Source organism: Tenrec ecaudatus, chromosome 10 (genome assembly GCF_050624435.1).
Source record: "Tenrec ecaudatus isolate mTenEca1 chromosome 10, mTenEca1.hap1, whole genome shotgun sequence".
Taxonomy (NCBI): domain Eukaryota; kingdom Metazoa; phylum Chordata; class Mammalia; order Afrosoricida; family Tenrecidae; genus Tenrec; species Tenrec ecaudatus.
In genome coordinates, this window is record NC_134539.1 from 158,387,455 (window position 1) to 158,414,676 (window position 27,222).

At 55.1% G+C, this 27,222-nt stretch overlaps 2 protein-coding genes and 1 pseudogene across 2 annotated transcripts; all 3 read right to left on the bottom strand.

The window, feature by feature from the left end:
- Positions 1 to 3,700: 3,700 nt before the first annotated feature.
- Positions 3,701 to 4,127, bottom strand: LOC142458449 (large ribosomal subunit protein eL32-like; annotated as a pseudogene).
- A 12,260-nt stretch (positions 4,128 to 16,387) lies between these two features.
- On the bottom strand, positions 16,388 to 19,022 carry CD7 (CD7 molecule). The gene is made up of 4 exons (XM_075559487.1): positions 18,894 to 19,022; positions 18,162 to 18,485; positions 17,674 to 17,789; positions 16,388 to 16,776 (listed from the first exon to the last, which is right to left on the bottom strand). The coding sequence occupies exons 1-4, from the start codon at positions 18,976 to 18,978 to the stop codon at positions 16,669 to 16,671; spliced, it is 633 nt and encodes a 210-aa protein (XP_075415602.1). The 5' UTR covers positions 18,979 to 19,022; the 3' UTR covers positions 16,388 to 16,668.
- Positions 19,023 to 21,522: 2,500 nt separating this feature from the next.
- LOC142458798 (secreted and transmembrane protein 1A-like) lies at positions 21,523 to 26,756 on the bottom strand. Its single transcript, XM_075559711.1, has 5 exons — positions 26,666 to 26,756; positions 25,275 to 25,361; positions 24,408 to 24,719; positions 23,598 to 23,764; positions 21,523 to 21,611 (listed from the first exon to the last, which is right to left on the bottom strand). The coding sequence occupies exons 1-5, from the start codon at positions 26,754 to 26,756 to the stop codon at positions 21,597 to 21,599; spliced, it is 672 nt and encodes a 223-aa protein (XP_075415826.1). The 3' UTR covers positions 21,523 to 21,596.
- Positions 26,757 to 27,222: the final 466 nt, after the last annotated feature.

The following is a 27,222-nucleotide window of genomic DNA, read 5'->3' on the forward strand; positions in this document are numbered from 1 at the left end:
CACCAGGCCAAGGGAAGAGCAGACCTCCTCGCAAGCACGTCAGCATCCCCTGGCATCAGATATGAAGGCCCCGCGGTTGGAAACCTCCAGGGTGGCCCCAGGCCCAAGCATGGCTGACTCATGTGCACACACCAGCACCAGCTTAAACGGAGCTGTTGTGGGCTGTTTGGACACACTCCCCAGGCACAGGGGTTCCCAGAAGCATAGGAGCCACCTCCAGGGTTTCCTATTCCCCAGTCTCCACCTCTTCCCACCATAGCTCCCCTCAGGTGTGCAGCCCCCACCAAATATAGTTGTAAGCATGCTCAGAGAGAGACCAGGCTTCTATCCTGAAGCTGTACGGGATGGAAATGTCTGGCTGGCCAAATCCCAAGGGCGGGGGGGGGGGGGGGGGGGGGGGGGGAGATGACGCTAGGGAGAAGGCCACTTGCTGCTCTTTCTAGCCCACACCCCAAGGAAACTGAGGTAGAAAAGTCTCCTTTTTTACCTAATGAAAGCCAGAAAACCCACCATTGTCTTCAAGTCAATTCCCAGAACCCCAGGGGTAGTCAAACTGCCCCATGGCGGCTGAAGGGCAGTCTAAGTCCCGGAGGGGCTGCCCATTTAAACATCCTAGATCTCGCTAGAGTCACTCCAATGTCCTGTCTGGCTTTAACCGAAGCGAGCAAAAGCAGAGGAGCAAGCGAGGACCGAGATTCAAGGAAACAATTAGTTCACCTGCACCCCCTGGCCGAGCTGAAATCGGAGGATGGAGAGCCTCTTGTTCTTACTATCTGCCTCCCCTTTAAAAAACTAATTTAAAAAAATTGGATTTGGGGAAAAGTTTGCAGAGAATTAATCAATAATTCATACACCTGATGATTCGTGACCCGTCAACCCCCTCAGTGTCCCAGCACTCTCCCCGCTGCCCCTAGTCTTCTGTCTCCCTTTCTCCCCCTCCGGCCAAAGCTGACCTGTGTTGTTGATTGCTCTAAGGAGTACTGAATGTTTTCGTTCACCTTATATTCTTATTGTTCTGTTGTTAGGTGCCACCTGCAAGCGACCCCACTCACAACTTCACAAACCCTTCCTGGTCCTAGGCCGTCACGCCATCCTGACAATCCTTGTTGCAGCCGTGTCAACTGATTTCCTTCAGTCTTCCTCTTTCCTGCTGATCCCTCGCTCAACCGAGCAAGACGTCCTTTTCCAGGCACTCTCCTGATCACATGACCAAAGTCCATGAAATGAACTTTTGCCATCCTCATGCCTTTAAATCATTTTATTGGCGCTCGTACAGCTCCTATCACAATCCATATATATCCATTCATTGTGTCAAGTACATTTGTACATGTAGCCATCATCATTTTCAAAACATTTTCTTTCTACTTGAGCCTTTGGTTCATCTTCACCATCCCCCACCCTCCCTTCCTCCCTCATGAACCCTTGATAATTTATAATTTCTTTCATGTCTTACACTGACCACTGTCTGCCTTCACCCACTTTTCTGTTGTCCGTACCCCTGGGTTGAAGTTAAATGTAGATCATTGTGATCATTTCCTTTTCTCCCCCAACCTCCCCCTGGTATTGCTACTCTCATTATTGGTCCTGGATTCTCTGTGTGTCAAGCTCTTATATGAACCAGTGTACATGCCCTGGTTTTGTAAGGTAGAATTGGGTTCATGTTAGTGGTGGCAGGTGAGGGGGAAGCATTAAAGAGCTAGAGGAAAGCTGTATGTTTCTTCGGTGCTATACTGCACTCTGACTGGCTCTTCTCTTCCTTGTGACCCTCTGTAAGGGGATGTCCAATTGTCTACAGATGGGCTTTGGGTCTCCCCCTCATGCATATTGATACGATATTTTGATCTGGGTCTTTGATGCCTGATACCTAAGGCCATCAACACCTCATGATCACACAGGCTGGTGTGCTTCTTCCATGCAAGCTTTGTTGCTCCTCAGATAGATGGCCTCTTGTTTACCTTCAAGCCTTTAAGACCCCAGACGCTATCTCTTTTGATAGCCGGGCACCATCAACTTTCTTCACCACATTTGCTTATTCTCCATCCTCATTTCTAAGGGACATTCTGGCTGTCCTTCGTCCCACATAGATGTGCTTGTTTTTCTGGCAGTCCATGGTATTTTCCGTATTCTTCACCAGCACTCAAATGCATCAGTTCTTCTGTGGTCTTCCCTAGTCATTGTTTGACTTCCGCATGCGTAAGAGGCAATTGAAAATACAATGGCTGGGTAAAAGTGCATCCTGGTCCTCAAAGGGACATTCTTGCTTTTCAACACTCTAAAGAGGTCTGCGTGCAGAGTTACTCAATGCACTCGCTTGACTTCTTGACTACAGCTTCCAGGAACATGGACTGTGGGTCCAAGCAAAATAAAATCCTGACAACTTCAATGTTTCCTCCCTTTTTCATGACTTTATCTATTGGTTCAGTTGTGAGGCCTTTGGTTTTCTTGATATTGTGTTGTAATACACACCGAATGCTGCAGTCTGTAATTTTCATCAGCATGTGTCTCCTGTCCTCCTCTCGTTCAGCACCCCATGGGGCCACAGACCTTCCCCAGTTCACGGTTTCAAGCATCATCTTTGTCTTGTGGTTAGGAAGTATCCTGTTGCATGAAGGTCCACATGTTATCTGTCCTCTGCTGGTGGACATGGTTTGGTTCCACATTTAGGCTACTAGGTAGCTGTTTGATCCCCTGCTTCCAAGTCTTTGGGGTTACATACCCAGTCCTCATAACTTTTGAACTAAAACGATTCCGGCAGGTGAACTGAAGGATGTGGGTGGTGCCATGAATCACAGGTGAAAAGTCCAAAAGTGCACCTGTGCACCGCACAGGGCACAGGAACCCAGGACTCTGACCAATGGCGTGAGGGGAAGCTGGAGCAAGGCTCTGGACGGCAGGGGGCAGGCATAGGAAGAGCTGCTCCTGCCCACCGAGAGGCCTCACAGGCAGGATCAGTAGACGGGGCTACAGGTGGGCCCGGCTCCTGATATTGTTGCTATTAGGTGACATCGAGGCAGTCTGACTCCCTGCCACCCGTGGACAGCATAACACACATCTGCAGTATCCTCACAGTCCTACCTGCCTTTGGCTGCGTTCCGGACAGGAGTAAAAGCCAGCGAAGGGTGTCTATAGATAGTTGTTAGATTCCCGTGAGCCAGTTCCCACACAGCACAACCCTGTACTCCGCCCAGTCTTGATCTTTCCACACATTGATCCTGTGCTGGAACTCATGGTCGCAGCCACTGTGTCAGTCCATCTCCTTGAGGGCCCTCCGCTTTTCCACCGGCCCTCTACTTTACCAAGCACGATGTCCTTTCCCAGGGGCTGGTCTCTCCTAAAGGTATGTTCAAAGTACATGAGACCACGTCCCACCATCCTTGCCTCTGAGGAGCATTCTGACTATACTTCTTCAAAGACAGATCTGTTTGTAGCCCAGGGTACTTCACCAGCACCATGAGTAAACACATTGATTCTCCTTCCGTCTTCCGTAGTCAAGGTTCAACTCTCACATGCATAGAAGGCAATTGAAAAGACCACGGTTTGGGTCAAGCACACCTTAGCCCTTCAAGTTTCCTGCCTGTTTGTCAACGCTCCAAAGAGGCCCTGTGCAGCAGAATTACCTAATGCCAGGCCTCAAAAGATTTCTTTTTTTTTTTTCATTTATGGTTTTATTTAGCACAAATGAAACTCACAAATGGGCCATCTACTCATTGTCTTCGCTGCGCAGCCTGGCGTTGGGATTGGTGACTCTGATGGCCAGCTGGGCTGCTCTTTCTACAATGGCTTTGCGATTCTTGGAGGAAACGTGAGCAATCTCTGCACAATGTGACTTGTTGCACATCAGCAGCACTTCCAGCTCCTTGACGTTGTGGATCAGGAACTTGCTGAAGCCACTGGGCAGCATGTGCTTGGTTTTCTTGTTGCTCCATAACCAAGTTTGGGCATCAAGATCTGGCCCTTGAATCTTCTCCGAACCCTGTTGTCAATGCCTCTGGGCTTGCGCCAGTTGCGCTTAATCTTGACATAGCGGTCGGACTGGTGCCGGATGAACTTCTTGGTCCTCTTTTTTACAATTTTAGGCTTCACCAAGGGTCTGAGGGCAGACATGATGCCGGTGGGAGATGGCTGCCTTCTCCGTAGGCAGCGCCGAAGATCAAAAGATTTATTTACTGCTGCTTCCATGAGCAGATTGTGGATCCAAGCAAGGCAAAATCCTTGACAAGGTCAGTCCTTCCTCCATTTATCATGAAGTTCCCTATTGGTCCACTTGTGAGGATGTGTTAGGCAGCTTAGCTTAGGGAACTGGGAAGTCCATTTACGCATGCCCAGGAGAGCCAGCAAAGGACAAAGCTGGATTTTCCCGCCAGTGGGTGGAGATGGGCGGTACACCTGGAGCAGCCCACCTGGGTCAGGTGACTGCAATTCATCCAATGGGATCAACCTGGGGTCGTTCACCACGCCTCCCCGGGAACCCTTGAAAAGGCAGGGACCGAGAGGGAGAGGGGTCGTGGCTTGCTTGTGTGGTCTGGTCGTCTTCGTGGGAGGGGAGAGATCCTTGAGTGACCTGGGGCAGTCTTTGCCAGGCCGCATGGTCAGAGGAATCCTATGGGTGCCGCGTAAAACCTGAAGCTTCTTTTAACTCTCATTAAATTCACTTGGATCACGAGCCCGGCTTCAGCGTGAAATCTTTCTCGCGTGGAGCCAAGGACTGAGGTTGGAATCTGTCCCAGAGAGAGAGACCTAACAGATGTTGGTCTTTTTTACAGTTAGTTGTCATCCATACGGAAGACTACAATCCTTGATCTTCATCAGTAAGTGCTTCCAGTCCTCTTCACCAGGTGGTGTCATCTGCATATCACAGGTTGTTATTTGCCTTCCTCCATTCCTGAGGATGTATTCTTCTCCATATAATCCAGTATCTGTGGAAACAGAAAAGTTATTCCCCAGGATATCCCCCCATAATATATGCCAAACCACTGACTATACACTTGGAGGTCAACTGCTTAAAGGTGATCTGCCTGAAGGATGTCAGCCATCTAAGGCCATCAGGCCCTGTTGTCTGTCCCACCCTCAGCAGAGCCCACTCCCTTCTGAGAAGGATAAGGATTGTTCCCCTGGAGGAGGGCGCAGACACCTAAGGTCAAGCCAACTCAGGGATGACCAAGGTTAGGCTGCCATCTTGCCTCTAGAGCCTGCCTATCTTGTTACGTATATGCCTTCCTGTCATGTGTGTGCCTACTGTACACCCCCTTCCTGTGGCGCACATGGTCACCTGTAATTAGGGGGACTGGCATGCCCCTAGAGAATATATTAAGCCTTGGTTGGAAATATATTCACTCTCTCTGCACAGATCTGACTCCTGAAATCATGATGGTCCCTGAGGTGAGCACTTGCAGGCTTTATCTTGTCTGATGTCTCTTTAATTTTACCCCTCAATGAGACATCCGCCCCTTGGACCCATCCGACTCTGGGGTTCATACCCCACAAGCTTCTGTTTATTTGTTCCATATATGTGGGGGAAAGGCCAGCCCCCCACAACTAATCACTGGTTCAGTAAGCACAATTGCACGGTTGAGATATAGATTACGATAAAATCATAGAGCATGAGAGAAGAGACAGTCAAATAAGTCAGACATATTTCATGGTAGCATGCTTACCTCCTGGATGACCATGATCTTACCAGCCAGGTTTGTGCACAGTGTGGGCCGAAGTGAGGTGAGAGAGACCTCTGTTTATTGCTAACCAAGGCTTATATCTACTTAGGGGCAGCATGATTACAGGTAACCACACACATCACAGGAAGGGGCAGTACAACAGGCATACACATCATAGGAAGGAGCTGTACAATGGGCATAAGTGTGACAGGAAGGGGATGAGCTAGGAGTATGCACATGATAGGAAGGGGTGGGACTAGGGGCACACATGTGACAAGAAGGGTGGACCCTAGGCTCAATATGGCAGCCTAACCTTGGTCCCCCTTGAGTGGTCTTGGCCTTCCTGGGCTCTCCTTCAGGGAAACAATCTACTACTAGCCTTATCAGAAGGGAGTGGGCCCTACTTGTTGTGGGATAAACAGTGGTGTCTGACTGCTGACAATCCTTATGCAGAATAACCCCTGACCTACTTCTGTTGACCTCCAAGTACATAGTCATTCGCCATGTGTAGCAAGCAGCTACGTTTGGGATATATTTGGGGGAGACGACTTGGGAGAAACCTGTCTGTTTCCCAAACACATACAGATTGAGTAAGTGTGGTAAAAGGATAGAACCCCGATGCACTCCTTTTCTGATTTTTAATCATGCACGATTCTCTTGTTCCTTTTGCACAAATACCTCTTGATCCATGTCCAAATTCACAAAGAAGTGTTCTGGTATTCCCATTCTTCTCAAGGATATCCGTACTCAATAAAACACACGTAAATATCTTTCTGGGACTCAGTGCTTTCAGTCAAGACCCATCATATCTCTTGTTCCACGATCTCTTCTAAACTGGGCCGAACCTCTGGCAGTTCCCTGTCCATGTGCTGCTGTAACCGTTGTTGCATGATCTTCAGCAAAATTTTACTTTGCACGTGATGGTAATGATATTTCTCTGTAATTTGAGCATTCTGTTGGTTCCACTTCTCTTTGGAATGGTTACAAATATGGATCTCTTTCAGGGAGTTGGTGAAGAGGCTGTCTTCCAAATATCCTGACATTGACGAGTGACTGCTTCCAGTGCTTTATCAGCTGTTAAAACATTTCAGTTGGTATCCCGTAATTCCCGGAGCCTTGTTTTTGGCTGATGCTTTCAATTAAGTTGAAATGCCTAAGTGCCTCTGGTTCTTGCTCACGTGCTTTCTCCCAGAGCAGTGGCACATCGACTAGTTATTTTCGGCACAGTGACGGCATGTTCCTTCCATCTTTGGACTGCTTCCTGTGTCGTTGAATCTTTTGCCCTTAGAGCCGTTCACTATCACCGTGTGAGGCTTACTTTTCTGAGTTCTTTTAGTTTCCTATGCGTTGAGCACGTGCCTCCTTTGTGGTTCTCTAACACTAGGGCTAGGAACACTTCTCGAGCTGCCCTTTGACATCTCTGTTCAGCTCTTTGACTTTGTCATTTCTTCCATTTGCCTTAACTACTGTACAATCAAGAGCAAGTTTCAGCGTCTCTTTTGACACCCACTTTGATCTTTTCTTTCCCTCATATCTTTTTAGGGACCTTTTGCCTCCATGGATGATGTGCTTGGTATCCTTCTACCTGCTCATCAGATCTCCTGTCTTTAGTGCTCAGTGAGTCATACCAGGTGCTCTCCAAAGTCAAGTGGGATAGACTTAAGGTCCTATTTGGCTCCCATGGACTTTTTCCCTTTTCTGCAGCTTTAACTTGAACTTCCCCTTTAGCTGCTAATGTGTTTCTCTGTCCTCTCCTCACAGACGGAGTCCATTTGATTCTGTGTGTTCATTCCATCTGGAGAAGTCCTTGTGTATAGTCACTGTCTTGTTGAAAAAAGGCATTTGCTACGAACAAGTCATTGGTCTTGCAAAATTCCATCATGTATCTTTAGCTTCATTCTATCACTGAGATCATATTTTCCAACGACTGTTTCTTCCTCTTGGTTTCCAGCTTGTGCATTCCAATTGCCAATAATTATCAATGTGTCTTGATTGCATGCTGGATCAATGTCAGACTGAAGACCTTGAGACAGTTCTTTGCTTTCTACATGACTAGCTCTGATGGCTGGTACGTGAATGTGAATAATAGTTGTGTTGACTGGATTTCCTTAAATGTGGATAGATGTAATCCTGATGCAGACAGCATTGTTCTTCAAGACAGATGTTGAAATGTCCTTTTTGATGATGAATGCGACACCACTCCTCTTGGTTGTGTCATTCTGGGCATGGTAAACTCTCTGGTTTTCTGATTCAAAATGGCCAATACCAGTCATTTTAGCCTGGGGTATTGATCTTTTTCCTAAATTCATGCTTTATACATTCCAAATTCTACTTATCAATTGATGTTTACACTATTTATTCTCATTTTAAGTTGTGCCCCATCAGCAAATGCAGACCCTGAAGGCTTTACTCCGTCCACATGATCATGGCTGACTACTTTGAGAAGACAGCTCTCTATCCATAAAATTTTGAGTGCTTCTCCCCCAAGAAGCCCGACCTCAGCACTAGTTCTCCTCAAAAGACATTTTATTGGGGCTCTCGCAGCTCTTGTAACAACCCACGCATCAATTGTATCAAGCACATTTGTACATATGTTGCCATCATCATTTTCTAGACATTTATTTTCTGTTGAGCCCTTGGTGTCAGCTCCTCTTCCTCCCACCCTCCCCACTACCCTTGTGGCCCCTTGATAAATTATACAATTTCATTATTTTCATATCCTACACCAACCGCTGTCTCCTTTCCCCCAGTTTCTGATGTTTGTCTCACACACACACACACACACACACACACACACACACACGGGGGTGGGGGGTGCAGCTTTGTATTGATCATCACCATTGGTTCCCCCTTCCTCCCCTCCCCTTCGCACCTTCCCCCTGACCTCCTGGTATCACTACTGCCATTCCTGTCTCTGGATCCCGTTTGTCATGAACTCTTATATCTTATCTTTACCTGCTGGCACCAGTTCTGACAGTGTTCTGCGTCCATTCATCAGGCCTTCACTACCTGACACTGTCTCCATGCTCTGCATAAGGTTTTCAGCAGCTCCCTCCTCCCAGATGGACAGCGGATTCCTTCTGTGTGGTCTGCACAGTCTGGAAGCTCCACGGAGACCTTTTCCCCTTGGGTGACCCTGCTGGCATTTGAAAGAAATACCAGTGACCCAGCTTCTAGCATCACAGTAACACACAGGCCACCACAGCATGACAAACTGACAGATATGTGGTGGTTATGTTAGGTAGGCTAGTGTAGGGCTGGGGGATGTCCATTAAATGCATGCCCAGGGGGGTCAAGCTACGGAAACAAAGGAGTGGCACACTGCACATGCTCAGAGGTTTAGCTTTTCCGCAGGTGGGCATGGGTGAGCGCTGAACCTGGATTGACCCACCTAGGCCAGGTGAATTCAATTCAGCCAATGGGGTCTGTCAGGGGTTGTCCACCTCGCCTCCCCGTGGAATCAAAAAGGCAGGAGCCCAGAGTTGAGCGACACCTTTCTGCATGATGCCAAGCAGCTTCTGCCAGGCTACATGTTCTGGAGGAGTCCTATCGATGCCATGTAAACCTGAAACTTCTTCTAACTCTCATAAAACTCACTTGGATCACGAACCAGGCTTCAGCGTGAATTCTTTCTCGCGCAGCGCCAAGGACCGAGGTATAGATCTAGCTCCAGAGAGATCTAGCAGTTAAGCTGATACCACGCGGTATTCCCAGGAAGTCTCCCATCCAAGTACTAACCAGATCAGATGCTGCTTAGCTTCTGAGGTCAGGCAAGTTCAGGGTGGTAAGGTAGTAAATACAGAAAGATTTTCTTGGAGAAGCAGTCAGTTTTTAAGTCCATGGCTCAGATACCAGCCTGGAGGCTTCTCCTGACTCACAGAGCTGCAGGGGCTGATGGACTCGAGATCAGACAGTCAACAGGCTGCAGAGGTGAGTGAGCCAAGGTGGGCAGGTGAGATTGTAGGCTGTTGAGGACTCCCAGGCTGAGAGATCATCTGACCTCCCTCCAGGACAGATAACAAGCCAGAAGCAGGATCTAGACCCAGCAAAGATCAAGCGACCTTTCCCACAGAATCCACTCCTATTAGAAGCAGGACACGCACTGAAGATTACATCATGTTAGCTGATTACCTGGGGGAGATGAGGCACCTTAACTGCCAAACCACTGAGAATCCCAGCCCAACTTTACTGAGAGTCCATTGTTGCAGCTTCAGAACCAGTCCATCTCATTGAGGGTGCTCCTCCTCCGGGCTGACCCACTTGACCAGGAAGACATGTACTGCTGGCAGAGGGGGATGAATCAGATGGACACTAGGCTCCTCTTGTTGGAGGCACTGAGGCTATGGAAGGCTCCTGAACGATCGCTCCAGACAGTGGGGGAGGAAAGGATGGCCTCAGGACCTGTGGCCAAGTCAGAGGCCATGGGCCCTGCAGTGGAGAGGTCTTGTCATGTGGGTCTCAGGAAGCCAGGGAAGGGCTGGGAAGACCTCCCAGTAAGCCACAAATGAATATCAAGGCAGGGAGGTAGATGGGAGAGGCGTGCAGAGGGGTGGGGGACATACCCATGCACGTGTGTTCCTATATGTGTGCCCATGCATGTCTGCATACCCCTGTATGTGTGCATATACACAGACATGCAAACACTCGTGTGCACATGGGAACACAATACATGCATGTGCATAGATGGTAAATGCACCACCCATGCACAAGTGCGCATACATACATGTGCATGCCTGTTTATGTGGGTGTGCTGGCATGTACCACATCTCCACAGAGACAAAGCCCATGTTCTATACTTCTTGCTGCAGTACAACCCCCTTTCATGCTGGTTTCCTATGCATGCTATGAATGCTATATTCTTGTGCACATTATTGCCAAGGGGCGATTAAATACAGAGATGGGGCATATAGTATGCATGCACCTGTATACACCTGTATGGATGTGTGCTGTATGTCCACATACGTGGGCACACACTGTGCATATCCCTTCACACGCAGACTTGTGTGCACCTCTACCTGTCTGGGTGGACACGTGAGTGTTAACCTGAGACTACAGAGTTAGAAAGGGCTGCTGCATGGGTGCACCCCCAGCTGGTCAGTCCTTCCGTGCTGCCCCACTCCGGGAAGCTCTGGCGGGAGGCGGGTGCTGCTCTGAGCTTCCTGCTGGGGGCACTAGTTGCAGCCTGTTTCCACGGAGAAGTGGAGAAGCTGCATCTGGTTAGGAGAACCAGGTTAGAGGTAGCAGGGCTGCCAAGGGCCAGTCTGGGACATGGGCACCACAGGGCAACCTGGCATGGGCCTGCGGGTGGCCTGGAGGAAGGTCAGGGAGGGCCTGTGACTGAGGGTAAGCGGCTGGATGGATGTGGAGGCTGGACTTCTCCATCCCCTCACCAGAGGAGGGATGAGAGGCCAGTGGGGGCAGACAGTGGGCCTCAAAACAGCCTCTAAGGCTGTAAAGGGACTTCCTCCAGGGTCCAGGTGGGCCAGCCAGACCCGGCAACAGGCCCCGTTAAAACAGGTATTTGTTTCGGATTCAGTTTTATCCCCCAAGCCACTCTGCAAATCCTAACCCCTGGTGGGCTAGCAAGACACCGCTTTCTGCTCCCGTGAAGGGTCGCGTTAGAGAGCTAAGGGGCAGTTCTGCTGTGTGCCTTGGGGTGGATGGCAGCGTGTTTCGTGAGGGCAAGCTGTGAACCACCGCCTAGCCGGCAGGGGGCGCCACCACCAGGCCCAGGCCGCACGGGGCTCGGCGGCAGAGGACACCCCTCTACACACTCATTTTGTTTGTGTGCCTGTCCAGAGCCGTAACAAGTCCCATGTGAATGGCCAAGGCACACCACCTCGGTCTACTCTGTTTCCTCACTTCGGGAGTTCAGTACCCAGGCACCGCCCCGAGCGGAAATGGCGGGCACTTGCTTGCTTTTGAGAAGCCCGGCACCGACTACCTGACCCAGGCCCCAAGCCCTGGGCTGCGCAAAACCACCTTCCCGCCATCTGCAAACCACCTGGTGAGCACGCTCTTGGTGGGCACTAGACCCCATGACCCCACACCCTGAGATCTGGAGTGGTTTGGTGGGGGCAGCCCAGCCCAGCCTGCCAGGTAGAGGCAGGTGTAGGGGCCAACTGCCCGTGTGTGTGTGTGTGTGTGTGTGTGTGTGACTAGCCTGGTTCCCAAGCCCCTCCAGGAACTGGGGTTCGTCTGTGTGTGTGTAGCAGAGACTAGCCCTGGTTCCCAAGCCCTTTCAGGAACTGGGGTTCGCCTGTATGGGGGTCCAGACTACAGGGGTCTCGGGGATTCGCCCTCCACCGGCCCAGCCGCCAGCCGCTCGGGTCCATCTTTATCAGCCCTGACTCAGCCCAGGCAGGGCTGCGTTAGCCACAGGCCCGGGACATGGTCCGCAGGAGGAAGTCGTGGGCCAGGGAAAGATGACATCACCCTGGAATGTGAGTAAGAGGTGCAGACACCCGGCCTCCAAGGACATGACGTCAGCCGGAAAAAACAGCCTAGCAGAGGCCGCGGGAACCCCGGCCTAGAGCCACGCCCCACATGACCTGAGCGCCACGCCCCTGGCCATCACAGAGCCCCGAAACTCCTGCGTCTCCCAGCCGGGTCTGAGAGCGCCGCCTTGCCTCACCCCCAGCCTAGACCCCCGCCTCTCGCTAGCCTAGAGCCCCGCCCCTCGCCCCGCCCATCCCGAGAGCCGCACCCCCACCGGGAAGTTGTCTGCAGACTGGTATCTGGGTGGGGGGACAGAGAGGCAGAGGAGAAATCGTTTGAGGGGCGGGGGCAGATGGTCTTAGGGTGCGGAGCAAGAGGAAAGGGGGCGCGGCGACCAAGGCCTGGGAATAGGGGAGGAGCAGACAGGTCAGGAGCGCCGACTCCCGAGCCTCAGCTTCCCCATCCTTCCCTGGACGCGTCCGCTCCCTTTTCAGCTGGGGACGTCACAGTGAGGAGACGCTAACTGACTGGGGTCCGCCCACCTGGGGTGGGACGCAGGCCTCCCCACCACCCAAGCAGGGTCTAGGCTCCGGGGCAGAGACCGGCCTGGCAACCTCACGCTTCCCAGCCTGGCCTTCAGCACAGCAGAGGCTGTGAGTCAGACTTGTGGCGCGAGCCACAACTGTCCCCGATGGAGGGCTGGGCAGGCTGCCTTGCCCTCCTCAGGGCATGAGAGGCCCCCAGCGGGGCCGAGGCAGCTGCAGTGGGCGGGGTCTAGCCAGCCTCCCGTGGGCGGGAACCTGTGGGAAATGTAGTGGGGTTTCTCCAGGAGAATGTCTCCCTCACTCCCCTCCCGCCAGGAGTACCCAGCAGACCTAGAAATGATGTCATCTGGGTCCCGCCCCCTCTCCAGTGAGGAATCACCACCTTTCGGGGAAGGGGAATGGGGTTGGGGGTCTTTCAGAAGCCGTGCCAGATGGGCAGGGGGTGGGTATCCCCTGCTTGAGATGTGGCCCTGCCTCAGGTGTCTATGGCATCGCTCTGGAAAGAGAGGCTTTGGGTCCCGGGGTGCAGCAAGGCGCCTTCCCTGACCCCCTTCATCAGAAACCCCGCTCTCTGGAGGACTGACTTCACTGCTGGCCAGCCAGCCCACTCCTGTGGGAGCTGGCAGGATTCCGAACCCAAGGAGGCTCAGGCTCTACCCACTTCCCTCCTGCCTCCCTCTTCCTCGCCTGCCCTCCCCCAGGCCCTCCCATTGGCCCCCTGCCCTCCTGCCCTCTATCCCTGCCTGGGCACCTGCTCAGTCCTCACCTTGGCCTGGGCTCCCAACCAGGCAGTGAACCCTTTGATGAGGAGGTCAGATCAGGGGGCTGCTCTGCCCCCACCCCACCCCCACCCTACCATCATCTGAGGCCCTGCCCTCCCAGGTAGGGGAGAAGCATGCTCAGAGGTGAAGTCGCTGGCACAGGATGTGGTGCACTGTCCAGCCCCTGGGCCCCTGAGAATGTGGGGGTGCACAGCCCCTTCCTGCCCCAACCACAACCCAGCCCGTGGGAGTGGAGCCTTGGGGGCCAGAGAAGCAGATGTTCTGTGGACAACTGACCTTTGGGGGCTGCTATGTCAGAACTGACTCTCAATGGCAGTGGGTTTGGGTTTGGTTTGACTGAGGGGTGAGGGGAGTGGGCAGAACTGGGCCTTCACCCTAGGCACCCTTCAGAGGCTGCTGGAAAAGCCTATGCTGCTCCCATGAGCCTCTTCCCCGAAGGCAGGCATCTAGCAGGGCTCTGGGGAAGTGAGCCCCCACCCTCATCCCTAGGGTCTGGGTGCCCCTCCTTGTTCATGTGGGGGATTTGGCATCCAGCCTGCTCTGCCATCTGCCTGTGTCCGTTTGTATCCCCGCCTCCCCCTGCACCTTGGTCACCTCCGTCCCACCCCATCCCAACACCTGCTTGCTGCCCTCAAGGCCCCTCTTCCCACCCCTCTGTCCCCACTGTGACCCCGTGGAGGACAGGCTCTGCTCATTGATAAGCCAGGGCTGGCTCTGCTCTCGTCTATGTGCACTGCACACTGCCTCCTCAGCAGTGTCCCCCGATGATGGTGGAGCCCAGTCTTGCTGTGGGTCCATTTGTGAATTGATTTCTCAACAGTCTGCACCTCCAAGGGGGCCCACCTCTCTTACGGGGCGGGTCTGGTTTGCGGTTCCCACCTTTCCTGCTCAGCAGTGCTGTCGGGAAGTCTAGGTCTAGCTTGTTTAGGTGCCTAATGTAGGCACCTTTTCCTCTCTGAGGCTGTGGTTCTGCTGGGGGCTTTAGACAAAAACAAACTGCCAACTTAGTCTGGCTCCCTCCGGTCTGGCTTCGGCACTGCCCAGCCCTTGGGTGGCTTCCCAACCACATGCTGCCCAAGGAGTGTGTCTAGGTCTCTGCTGTGTGGTGCATTTCCAGACGTCCTTGCCGGAGAATGTCCTTGGTGCCAATGCAAGGCTTGAAGTCATGCCACCTGCATTTCACATGCCAACAGGCTCACCCATGGTGGACATGCTTTGGAGAGACCAAGAGGAAAGGCCTGGCTCAGAGGGGCTCAGCCTTGGGAGCAAGTGGTATGGAGCCCAGGCCTTGGCTGTGAAGGGAATACGGTGCCAGGAAATGCTCCAGAGGGGTCCAGATGTCCTCCAGGTAGACAGGTGGGGACATAGGATACAGAGCCCAGCCCAGCCCTCCCCACCCCACCACCCAGAGTGAGAAGAGCTGCCGATCCAGGAAGTCAGGCAGTCGGGGAGGGAAGGGGAGGGCTGGATTGGGGCCAGTGGGAGAGGACTCAGAGAGCACAGCCCTGTGCATGGAGGGAGCTGGCAGGGCGGGGGGTGGGTGCGGGAGCATGGCTTCTGCCTTGGCTCCGACAGGCTACTGCAATGCTGACCTGGGGTCTGCTCAGTGGAGAAGCCACACACAGGACAGACACTGTGGAAACAGAAGGCAGCAGATGGAGACCACAAGCTTTCCAGGGGTAACTGGCAGGACTTCTTTTTTGGGGGGGCTGAGCCCCTGTTTGGGGCCCTAGAAGCACCCTAGCAAGTGGGGAGCGGGGAGGGCATCCCAGATACCGTGAACCAGTGGTGGGATTCAGCTGATTAGCACAAGTTTGGTGACCTGTGTTCCGCCAGCAATGTGGTTAATGTGGCTCTTGCAACCAGGGTTCCCTCCCAGGTGGGCGGCGGGACACACATGCATTCCTTACTCTGTCTAAACGCTCACCTGAGCAGCAGCAGGGTGCTCATATCGGGGTGAAACCATACTCGACCTTTCAGCCTGTTGTGGTTTTCTGCTTACAACGGCCATCGAGCCATGAACCGGCTGGTAAATGATTGGAATTCCACCACAGCGTGGGCATCTCCAATGCGCTGTGCAGCTGCGTGCACACACTGAGACTGAACGTGGCGTCCCAGGTGAGGGTGTGGAGAGTGCCAGCATCTCAGTTCCTCCCCCTCACGTGTTTTACGGCCCCTGGCCATGTGAGACAGCATCTTGTGTTTGTAAACCATGTCGCGTGCCCTGGGCAGCTCTCACGCCGAGCACTGAGCAGTAGATGGCACTGAGCGTGGGCAGTGGAGGTCTTGGCACCAGCAAAAAACCACGTGTGAGGGTCTCACACCAAACTCATGGCCACCGAGGTGATGACAACACAGCGACCCTACGGGACAGGGTAGCACTGTCCTATGCGTTTCCCAGACTGTAGCTCTTCGCAGGGACAGACTGCTTCCTCTTTCTCCCGCAGAGCGGTGGGTGGTTCCAAACTGCTGACCTTGTCCAGCGGCCACCTAAACCACAGCCCACATACCCATGAAGCCCCTTCCACGGGCACAAGCCAGAGCTGCTGAGCTGCCCCACTCTCGAGGACCTGGCTAGACCCCAGCGGAGCTGGGCTCCATGTGGCTCTGACGGTCGGTCCCGAGGCAGACTGCCAGGGCTTTCTTACGTGGCATGTCGAGTGGGCTCACACCTCCAGCCACATGTCCAGCCTCACCTCCAGCCCGTCCTCCAGGCTCACCTCTAGGCTCACACCTCCAGTCTCTCCCCCAGCCTCTCATCTATTGAGCAACTGAGGGCCACAGTTTGGGCCAGCTAGTGATGCCCCTGCAGAATCCCTGAGAGGACCCCAGCAGGGGTATGGGGAGGGGGACTGGGCATTTAAGCCCCTCCCTCTCCTGCTCAGAGCTAGGGGGTACACAGACAGCTCAGAAAGAGAAGAGTTGCTTTATTTCTGGCAGGGTGGGGTGGGGCCTGGCTGCATGAGGGTTGGAGCCCACCTGCTGTGGGGTGGGGCTGCTGACAGAACAAGTGCTTTCAGCCTTGCCCAGACCATGGGGCATGAGCCCATGTTTGACCAAGTGGGTCGGGGGGTGGGGTGTCGGGGAAGGCAAGAGAGGACAGCTTGAGAGCCAGGAGAAGCTGTTTCCTGACACAGGCGGCACAGGCAAAGGAGGCATGGTCATTGAGATGCCCGCCACTGGAGTGTCCAGACCCTTGTGGCTGGTGCGATTCGATCAGGTCTGCGTGGCCGCACCCTGCAGCGGAATCACTCACTGGTAGGGGTTGGGCCTGGACAGGGCGGGGCGCTGGCTGCAGGACATGTCCTCGTACACCACGGTGGCTGCACTCCGGAACTTCCCTGAGCAGAGCTGCTTGATCTGGAAAAGGAGGCCTGATGTCCGGCTGGTGGCCACGCTCAGGGCGCCTCCCCCAGCCCCTCCCCCTGCACCTTCCAGCCTATCTACAGCCTGGCGGCCAGGCCTGGCCATGACCACCCATTCTCCCAGCCCGTGGGACCCTCCCCAAGCCTAGCTGGCAGGGCAGTGTTCTGAGGGCCACAGGGACCTGGAGCAGGAGTTGGGGCAGGACTAGACAAGGGACCCAGCAGGGGCTGCAGGGCTGTTCCCTTGGGGGTGCTGTCATGGCTGGCTCCACCCTGGCCTGAGGCACTTGGCTCAGTGACCACTCCCTGGCCCTGCTCTGCCAGCCCCCTCCAGCACACACACACACAGGCTCCAGGCACTCACATGTGCACACACACCACACTCATGTTCTTACCCTCTTACATGCACACACCACACGGCTTTTTATGAACACACAGGCATCACACACTCACACATGTACACCACACAAGACTACCATACGCACACTCACCATGCACACACATGTACACCACACACAGACCCTCGTCTCACACACTCAAGTTCATTCAGGTGCATATGGCACACATCAAACACACACATGCTCACACCACACACTCACTGACTCATGTGCGCACACACACGCGATAGCATAGGCTCCATGGTATGCACTGGGTCTGGCTGGCTGGCCCCATGCTCTTTGGCCTCCTCCTCTGATCTCGCCCCCAACATCTGAACGGAGTGTCTTTATAGGTCCCCCACCATCATCGCCCTGGTTCAGGGGTTCCCTTCCACGCTGGTCCTCATAGTTCACTAGAGAGCCTCCAGAGAGGCCTGACCCCTTACTGCCACCCCTCCAGTCTCTGAGAGGGGGCCCTGGGGCAGGACATGGGGCAGCTCAGGGTTCACACTGACCTGTGTCCTTAGTGCACACACCACCCCCAGGCCAAACCCGGTGAGGAAGCAGCCCACAGCCAGGGCCACGGAGAAGCCAAAGGGCCCCACCTGGTCCTCACCACGTGACAGTTTTTCTAGGAAAAAAAACAAAACAGAGTGGAGGGTTGGGTCCCAGGTCTTGGTTCCCACAGAGCCTTTAGGGTTGGTGTGTGTGTGTGCTATGTGTGTATATACATGTGTGTATAATGTGTGCATGTGTGTGGTATATGGTGAGTTGTGACATATGTAATAAATGTTCAGTGTGTGGTACATGTGTAGTGTGCATGTGTTGGTATGTGGTGCATTGTGTAGCATGTGGTATATGTGTAGTGTGCATGCGCACGCAGGTCAGGAGAAATCTGGAGGGCTTCCTAGGTGGGGAGGGGTCTTGAACCAGAAGAGGAGACCCCGCAGATGCAGGAGGGAAGGTGCCTCGACCAACGGTGCGGGAGGGATTGGGGTCCCACCTGATACCAGGACCAGGCTTCCTCGGCCCGAGACCTTATTGTCTTCAGCATCCTGGCAGGTGTAGAGGCCGGTATCGGCGGGCTGCAGGCCATGCAAGGTGATGGTCAGGTTCTGCTGTGAGCCCGAGAAGCCGACGCGGGTATTAAAGGCCTTGTCCACTGTGGGTATCTCCATGCTGCTATAGTAGATCACGTAGCCCTTGCTGGCCAGGGGCCACTCTCGGGCCAGGTAGACACCATACAGTAGAGAGCTGTTGCTGGAGCAGGTGATGTTGACAGAGCCACCTTCCGGGACAGATGTGTAGAGGGGGGACTGCCACAAGTCTGGTGGGAGGAATGGCATGTCACCACCACCTCCTGGCAGGGTCAGAGAGCCTCCTGGGCAGAGGTCAGCGGAAGGTGCAGCCCCCGTTGTTTGCTGTGCTCACATGGAGAGCGGGCAGAACCCCTTCCCTCCCTGGGTCCACCGAGTATCCTTGAGGTAGGAGAGGGAGAGAGAGAGTGTATCCAAGTCTGTTCATAGGAACAGCTGCCAGAGTCCCAGGAAAGCAGAGACTCACAGTGACCATGGTCCCTGGCATGTGTCCAAGGCTGACCAGACCCCTGGGGAAGCTCCATGGGAGGTGACTGTCAGCACCCCTCTCCTTCCTTTACTCGGGGAGCAGCTGGACCAAGCCCCAAGAGCTATGTGTGCTGTGGGCGCTGTGGGGCTGGGGGCCAGGAAGCACTTACCTTGGGCCGCCAGGTGCACAGGCAGGACAAGGGTGAGGGTCAGGATCAGGGGCAGTGAGGGCGGACAGGGGCGCCAGGGGCCCATGCTTGCTGTGCAGCACTAGGAAGACTGTGCAGGCATCCCCTCCCACCCACACACAGCACAGACTCCTGTGACCACAGCAGATGCTGGCCGCCCCGCCCCAACCCCAGTTAAAGGTCACCTCCCAGGGCCGGCAGGGCGGGGCGTTGGAGCTGTGAGTCACAGCTGGAGAGCCCAACCACTATCCTGTCTGGGGCCCTTTCATATCACAAGGCCCCTTGCAAGGGAAAGCCTGCAGCCTGGGCACCTCTGGAGGGAGGCCCTGTTCACATTCCCACCTCAGATGGGGAGCTCTGTGCCAACTACATCCTGCCCCCTTGGTGGGGGCAGTTGTGTGTCTCCATGGGGGAAGAGGCTGAGCTTGGGGTCTGGGATGACTAGGGGAGGGGACAGAGGGACCCAGCTCCAGCCACCTGCCCCCTGACATGGTTAATGTCAGTCACTTGTGGGGAGGGGGCACCTGGTGACGCTAGGTTCAGCCTCCTGGATGTACAGGACCAGAAGCAGCCCAGTTGGGCCCCATTCTCTCACCAGGGGTCCTGGCTACCATGAGGGACAAGTCTCCCGCCTCAGATCCTGAGATTGAGGGACCCATGTGCATGCCTCCCTTGTGTGGATGGAAGGCCTCGGAGAGGGGGCAGTTGTTGGGTCACCAGGAGTGGCCTTTCTCCAATCTTGAGGGGCTCACTTGATGGAGAAGCGGTTGTCCTGGTGCCCCAAGCCAGTGTGTGTGTAAGCACACCTGTGAATGTGCGTGTGCACAGGAGGCCCAGGGCCTAGCGTCAGAAACTGTGCACCTGCATACATGCATGTGTGTGTGTGTGTACACAGGAAGTACATGGCACATGGCTCACACAGGGCCTAGCATCCAGGAATTGGGTATGTACCTGCTGATGCAGTTCCTGTGTGTATGCACGTATGTGTGTGTGCACGTGCGTGGTGCATGTGTATGAAGTGCAGGTCCAGGGGCCCTACAGGAAGGAGACCTTTTGGGTACAGAACTTCACCCTGAGGGCCCTAAGGGGCAGCTGGGCAGAAGGAAGAGGGACCAGCCTATCATGCCCCCTTCTCTTTCCTCGATTCTTGCTCAGGCAACTGGGTATTGTAGCACCCAGCAGGGCCCAGCCAGGGCTGGGGCTGGTGGAGCAGACAACAGAAGGGCAGGCAGCCCTGCTGCCTGGAGCCACCTCTGGGCATCCAGTGCTGGAGCAGGAGGAGGGTGTCCAGGGGAACTGCCTGAGGAAATGACAGAAGTGGTGGGAGGGATCCCCAGCATCCCCATGTGCCTGGTGTGTGTGGGGTGGGCAGTGAGTGGAGGGGGAAAGGGAGAGACATAGAGATCGAGAGAGACCCAGAGATAGAGGGACAGACAGAGAAGAGAGGGGGAGAGACACAGAGAGAGAGACAGGAAGAGAGATGGAGACTGAGGGAGCATTGGAGCCCAGCTAGAGCGAGGGGATGGGAGGAAGGCAGGTCTGATTCAGATGCGTGGTCCCCAGGGCCCCTTCCAGGTGTGGAGGTGGGGGTGGGGGAGGCTGGGCCAGTCCCTGTCTGATCTGCCTCAGCCCTGCCCCTGGCATGGGATCCACAGAGCTTGTTTTACCCCAGGACAGAGCTGAGGGAAGTAATTCCAACCATGGGGTGCTCAGAGGGCTTGGGGAGGGGCACCCAAGCCATGGGAACCCAGTGGGATCTCCCAGGAGGAAGTCCTGAAAGTGAGGCGAACCCACCAGGAGGACAGGACCCCAGAACCCCCCTGTGGTGCCCTTGCTGCGTGGGGGCCAGGACCATCCCAGGGCCCTGCTGACCAAACCAACACATTGCAGTATGTGGACAGACCCTCAGGCACTTAGTGTGTTTTAGACAGACGCAACTGACTGTGTGGACCCTGCACGTGGTGGGCCTGAGGCCTGGCCTAGGGGTGGGGGTGGGGGGCCCGGCCCAGTCACACCAGCGCACCCCCAGCCCTTCACTGAGAGGTTCTTTAAAGAGAGTGGGACTTCAAGGATCCCTTCAGTCCAAGTGGATCTTCTAGATTTAGCTCCATTTATAAACCTGTGATGCTGGGCCTGCTGCTCGTGTGCACGCACGCGGCTGTGTGAGAGTTAGCGTATGTGAGGCTGCGGGAGCCTCTGTCCACTCCGAGGGGCCACTGCTGATGTGCAGCACCCAGGGGCCAAGGCGCATAGCTCCAAGGGAGGGGGCCCCAGTAACTACTGTCCCCTGGTGAAGATGCCGTCCGTCAGGCGCCGGCAGCCTGTGGCCCTGCCGCCTGGTGGTGGGTGAGGGTAAGGCCAGCTGGAGGCTTCCCTCCCACTTCCTCCTGGCCTGGGAGGGTCCTGAGAGGAACCTGCTCCTGCTCACACCTGGACACAGTGGGGAGCCTGGGGCAGCCTTTACTGTACCTTGTTGGGGGTACAAGAGCCTTGTCCCCTTGGTGAGGGACACGGAAGCCACACGTGTTGGTATTTTTAGTGTTTTTATTTGAGGCAGGGGTCCCAGGGGGCAGAGATCCAGGCAGCCTGGCCAGGAATGGCCTCTTGGTCTTGTGGCGGTCCCCAGGGGCCGAGGCTGGGCAGGGCTGGGCACAGTTTGGTGGGGCCACTGGGACAGCTGGCGGTTTAGCATCTCCTTCTCTGAGGAGGGAGGAGGGGGAGTGGGGGTCATGCTCAGACACTGCCCCCCACACACTCACACCCACCCACTCACACTCTCAGACACACCCACACTACTCACACAGGCAATGCACACCCACACACTCGTGCTCAGACACCCCCCCACACACCACTCCTACAGACACTAAACACAGGCACACACACAGACACGCTCACACTCCCATGCTGCTCACAGTTACGGCACATCCACACTCCCACGTGCTCAGACATGCCTACATACGAGGGGGTACCCCCAAACCTAGAATGGTGCTGGGCAGAGCCGAGACTTTGTAATATGCGTTTTCCTTGCTCGGTGAGCATCAAGCAACTCACTCTGAGTTTGTGCACATGGTGGTGTCGCCTGGGAAGGTTCTCTCTGGTCACAGTGAATTTTTTCGTCAAAGCAGTTTAGCTGGAACCTCATTCTTTGCGATGGCTGATTTCAGAGAACAGAGTGAGGCTGTGAGATGCTGTTTCCTGCTCAGGAAAAATGTGCAGAAACTGTTGTGATCCTGAACCCTGCTGACAAGGACAGCGGCTGTGGGAACCACTCAAGTATACAAGTGTTTTTCCAATTTCAAAAACGGTGACGTGTCGATCCATGACAAACCTCATTCTGCATGTCCATCAACTTCCCAAATGGACAAAAGTGTCAACTTGTAGGGCATTTGGAGTTAGTTCCACCAGGTGAGACTGTTAATCAAACTTTCTAGTTAGAGGTTCTGAAAAGATTGTGTGACAGTGTGCGACAAAAAAGACCTGATTTGTGGCAGACAGGGGAGAGATTTTGCCACCATGACAGTGCACCTGTTCATGCAGCCATCTCAGTGTGCCAGTTTTGCCCCACACGGTTGACTCACTTGACCCAGCTCTGTGTGACTTCTTGTTTCTTTGAATGGAGAGGGTCATGAAAGGGCAGTGATTTGATGACGGAGAAGAGATGAAGAAAAAAACAAGAAGGTGCTGTCAGCCATCCAAACAGATGATCTTGAAAAATGTTTCCAAGAATGGACTCGCAGAACTGTATTGGCAACTGTATTCAGTGTCATGGAGAGTACTTTGAAGGTGATAAGGTTGTTTTGTACAAAAATTAAATACATAGCTTTGAAAAAAATTCTGTATTTTGGGGTACACTCGTATACCAACCACACTGCTTGTACGCACATTCACACCCTCCCACACACGCATGCTCAGACACATCCACATATCTATATTGCACACACACACTCCATACATACCGCACAGATCACACACAGACACTGCTTACATGCATAAACTCAGACATGCCCACACATACCACACACAGGTAATGCACACGCACACACACACACCCATACTCATGCTCAGGCACGCACACACACACACTGCTCACACAGGCTCAATACTGCCACACACATGCCAGCACACACTCACACAGGCATAAAACACACAGACCTACACTCACACACAGCCACACCCACATACCAACATAAATTACACACAGTGCATAGTCACCCCCACACTCACCCGTGCTTAGACCTACCCACACTGCTCACACCAGGCACTGCACACGTTGAGACATTCACTCCCACCCACGCTTGCTCATGTTGCTAACACAAAGGCAATGCACACACACATTCAGACATGGCCACACTACTCACACAGGCACAAGACACTGCCACACACACACGTGCTCAGATATGCCTACACGGTTCACAGAAACTACCACTCACACTCAGATACACACACTCACACACGTGTTCAGACAAGCTCTCTCTCACACACAGGCTGTCATTCGCCAAATACACTCACACACATACTCAGGACCCCCCTCCTCAGCCCAGAGGAAGCTGACCCCTGCTCCTGCTTCCACCACCCGTGCCTGAAGGACGGACGTCCCTGGGACTCCTGGGAGAAGCAGGACTTGTGGAGTCCTGGCATGTCCCATGGACACGCGCAGTGGGGCTGGGGCCCAGCTTCGATCCATACCTGTTTCCAGCGGAACAACAACCCCAAGACCACAATCAGCAGCAAGACCCCGAGGATGGCCATGTGCTGGGGCGCCTGCAGGGGCTTCTTGTCAGCAGGGCTTGGGGTCCCATCCACATTAAGTGGGGAGTGGACACTCTTCAGGGCACTGTCCATGACTAAGGGGTCTGCCAGAGATGAAGCAAGCGGTTATGGGCCCACCCAGTCAGCTGGGTCCCGGTTTGTACACCACCCCCTCAGGAGAGCCCTGTCCACACAGATCTCAACGGGCTTCTTGGGGGACGGCGAGGGCATGGAGGTTTCAGTGCCATGGGGCCTGGGCAAGTGGGGGTGGGGTGGGAGCCACAGGAGGGGGCCGGCAGCCCCTGGGAGAGTCACTATGTGGAGGGGAGTCAACATCCAGGAGTGGGGGGCTATGCAGGGTGAAGAGCTGCTCAGAGGGAAGACCCCAGCGCTGCAGAGCAGGGCGGGAGCAGCTGGGCGGAGGGCAGCCTGAGTGCAGGTGCCACGAACCCAGGGCGCTGCCCCGTTGACTTGGAATGTGGGGTCAGTGGCAGGAGGCTGGGGTGGCAGTTGTGGGCCCCTCCCTAGACGATGCAGTCTGTCTCCAGTGATTAGGAGCTCCGGCCCCACGTGGGGGCACCACGCTCTTCAGGCCCCACACCTGCCTCCAGCCCCCCACCAGGAGTCCTGCCCTCTAACAAGGGAGCCACGGCCCCACCCCCGTCCCTTGCTGGGAGCCACGCCCCCACTTGGTCCCACCCCTCCTGGAGCCACGCCCCCCGGGCCACACTGGAGTGGCGCCCTCACCGGTGACATTCAGGGTGGTGGTCTTAGAGCTGATCTGAAGTCCCTTCAGCCTCCACGTATACTTCCCCGCCTGCGTGGTTTGCGCCTCCTGGATGCGGAGCTTGGCCTCCCGTTCTTGGACCTGGAGCTGCCACCCGCCGTGCGTGAAGTTTCCGGAGCTTTCCACAGAGAAAATCGTCTGACAGTCCTGCCCGTGGTCACAATGTCTGACTGTGACTCCGGAGAAACTGGTGGAGATGCGGCAGACCATGACGGCTCTTGAGCCTAGCGGCACCTCCACCTTGGCGGGAGTGCAGTCGGCGGCGTCCCAGACTAGAGGGAGACAAGTCACACGCTGAGAAGCAGAACCCCCGCCCCCGGCCCCACTGAGGGCTCATGCGTGCTCAGGTTCCGGGGATGCTCAAATAGCGGCTGGGAGGGGGGCACCTCCCAGAGTCATAGGGTTCCAGAGCTAAGGGCGGGCCACGTGGGAGGGGGGGCGTCGCTAGGTGCTTGGGTTTGTCCCTTCAGAGTCCATCAGACCACAGGGGCCACTGCAGAGGGGGAGGAAGGAGTGGGCGCCTGCACAGAGGGACCTCAAGTGACACGCAAAGGCATTAAAGCAGAACCTGGGGGGGGGGGGAGGGAATCAGGAAACACACAGACCATGGGAGATATACACAGGTTGGGGGGCAGGACATACAGAGGGAGGGAGGGGAGAGGAGAGCAGGAAACATACAGAGAAGTGGGGGGGGCGGGGCTTCTCCTGGAGACCCCAGCCCAGGGGCCCTTCCTATCGCGGTTTCACTGCGAATGCCCTCACCCAACATGATCAAGAAGCCACCCTTCTTCAGAGGGCAGCCGGCTCCCTGTGAGCAGCAGACTCACCTGTATAGTAGGGCTTAGTGGTCTCCCTCATCCTACTTGGCCGATGCAGGTTCTGGGACTTGACTCCCGGGTGAAGGGCGCCCGCACCTGCAGGACGGCACATGCCCACATCAGGGCTGGCGTGTGTCCTGTCCGAACTCGTGGGGCCCAGCCTGGCCAAACTCACACACCCTCTCCCATCCGTCACCCGACCTCCGTGCAGGGCCCGGTGCGACCACTAGGGGAACCTCGGCAGCAAAAGCGAAGCCTGAGGCGCCAACCTGGGCAGGTGGGCACCCTTCAGAGGTGACAGGGTCTGCTCTTTTTGACCAGTCATGCCCTCACTAAGGGTCGTCCGAGCAGAGGCACCCACCTGCCAGGGCTCAGCTTCTGACAAAAGAAACAACGCAGGTGAGGGGGGGGGTGTGCGGGACCGATTACAGGGATCTAGAACCTCCTACCTGGAGGACGGACAACAGAAAAGTGAGACGTCAGACAGTGTAAAAGATGACAAAATAATAATTTATAAATTAGCGAGGGTTCATGAGGGAGGGAGGGAAGGGAAAAATGAGAAGCTGACGCCAGGGCCTTAAGTGGAGAGCAAATGTTTTGAGAATGATGCGGGTAACGAATGTATAAATGTGCTTTACACAATTGATGCATGTATTGATTGTGATAAGAGTTGTATGAGCCCCCGATAAAATGATTAAAGAAAAAAGAAAGAAAAGAACGCTGGGCCTGCTGACTGCATGGCTGGCAGGAAACCCTGCCCCCCAGTCCTCCTGGACACCCACTGGGGGCCGCTGGGACCACCCTGCACTCAAGCCCACATGGGACCCCAAAGGCTAGGCAGGAGACTGTTCCTGCTCTTGGCTCTCCACCCCAGGGGACATCTGAATGCCACAGACCCTCAGCCAGGCATGGGGTGAGGTGGGGGACAGAAAGGAGGGCTGGCAGGTAGTGGCAGCTAGGGACTCTTCCTGTGATTGTCCCGGGGACTCCTGGTCACCTGGAACTCCTGCTCTGGTCCATTCAGGCCTCCTGCCCTCCCTGCACACAGGCTCTCCTGGAGCTTTACAGCGGATCCTGCCTGCATTCCTGCCCCCCCCCCCCCCCCCCCCCGCCGTTTCCCCTTCCAGTCTCCACTTGGTTGGTTTGAAGTGTGCGCCTCCTCTGGGGAGTATTGAGAAACCCCTGGGTGGAGCCCAGAGAGCCAGGTAGGACCTCATCTTAGCCAAAGACCCATCATGGGGTCCTGCTGACACATCCTCTGTGGCCCCTCACATACCTCTCCCTCCTGCCTGGGCATGAACCCTGCAGGCAGCAGTCACCCCCAGGGTGGGCCCTGGCTCTTATCCACGCCTCCCCCTTCTAGGTTAGTGCTGGGGCTGAGAAACATGGCACGGCCTTACCTCTGGGCTGTATACTTGTGAAGGCTGCCAGGAATAGCAGCACCCAAAATGTGCTGGGGGGCCAGCTGGGCGCCCACAGGGAGGTCGGCATGACCAGTGGCTGGCTGGAGGTGAGCCTCTGGCTCCCTTGTCCTTATCACTGGTTGTTGGGGTGTTCCTGGAGGATAGAAAGCTGGTGGGCCAGGGGCTGGGAAGCCTGGAATCCTGCCTGTGTTCTGGGACAGCACACCAGGGATGCCCAAGGTTGACCTAGAGGGACAGGCCCTGCGTGCCTGGCTCCCTCCCTCTGGACGTCAGACCCAGTGATGCCTCGGCTGCATGGAAGGCCCTTCCCAGGTGAGGCAGACTCTTCACCCACAAACCAAACCACTGGAGATTTGAATCCCCTCAGCCCTGTTTCAGAAAAATTGCCTGGCAGCAAGCATCTAACAAATGACCCCGAGACTGTGGGACGGCAGACCTGCCCTGCGAGACAGGTCCTCACAGCAACTGGCATTTCAGTGGCCTTCCACAGAGGCTCTGTGAGTCAGTCTCATGATGGCAGGGAGTGGATCCGG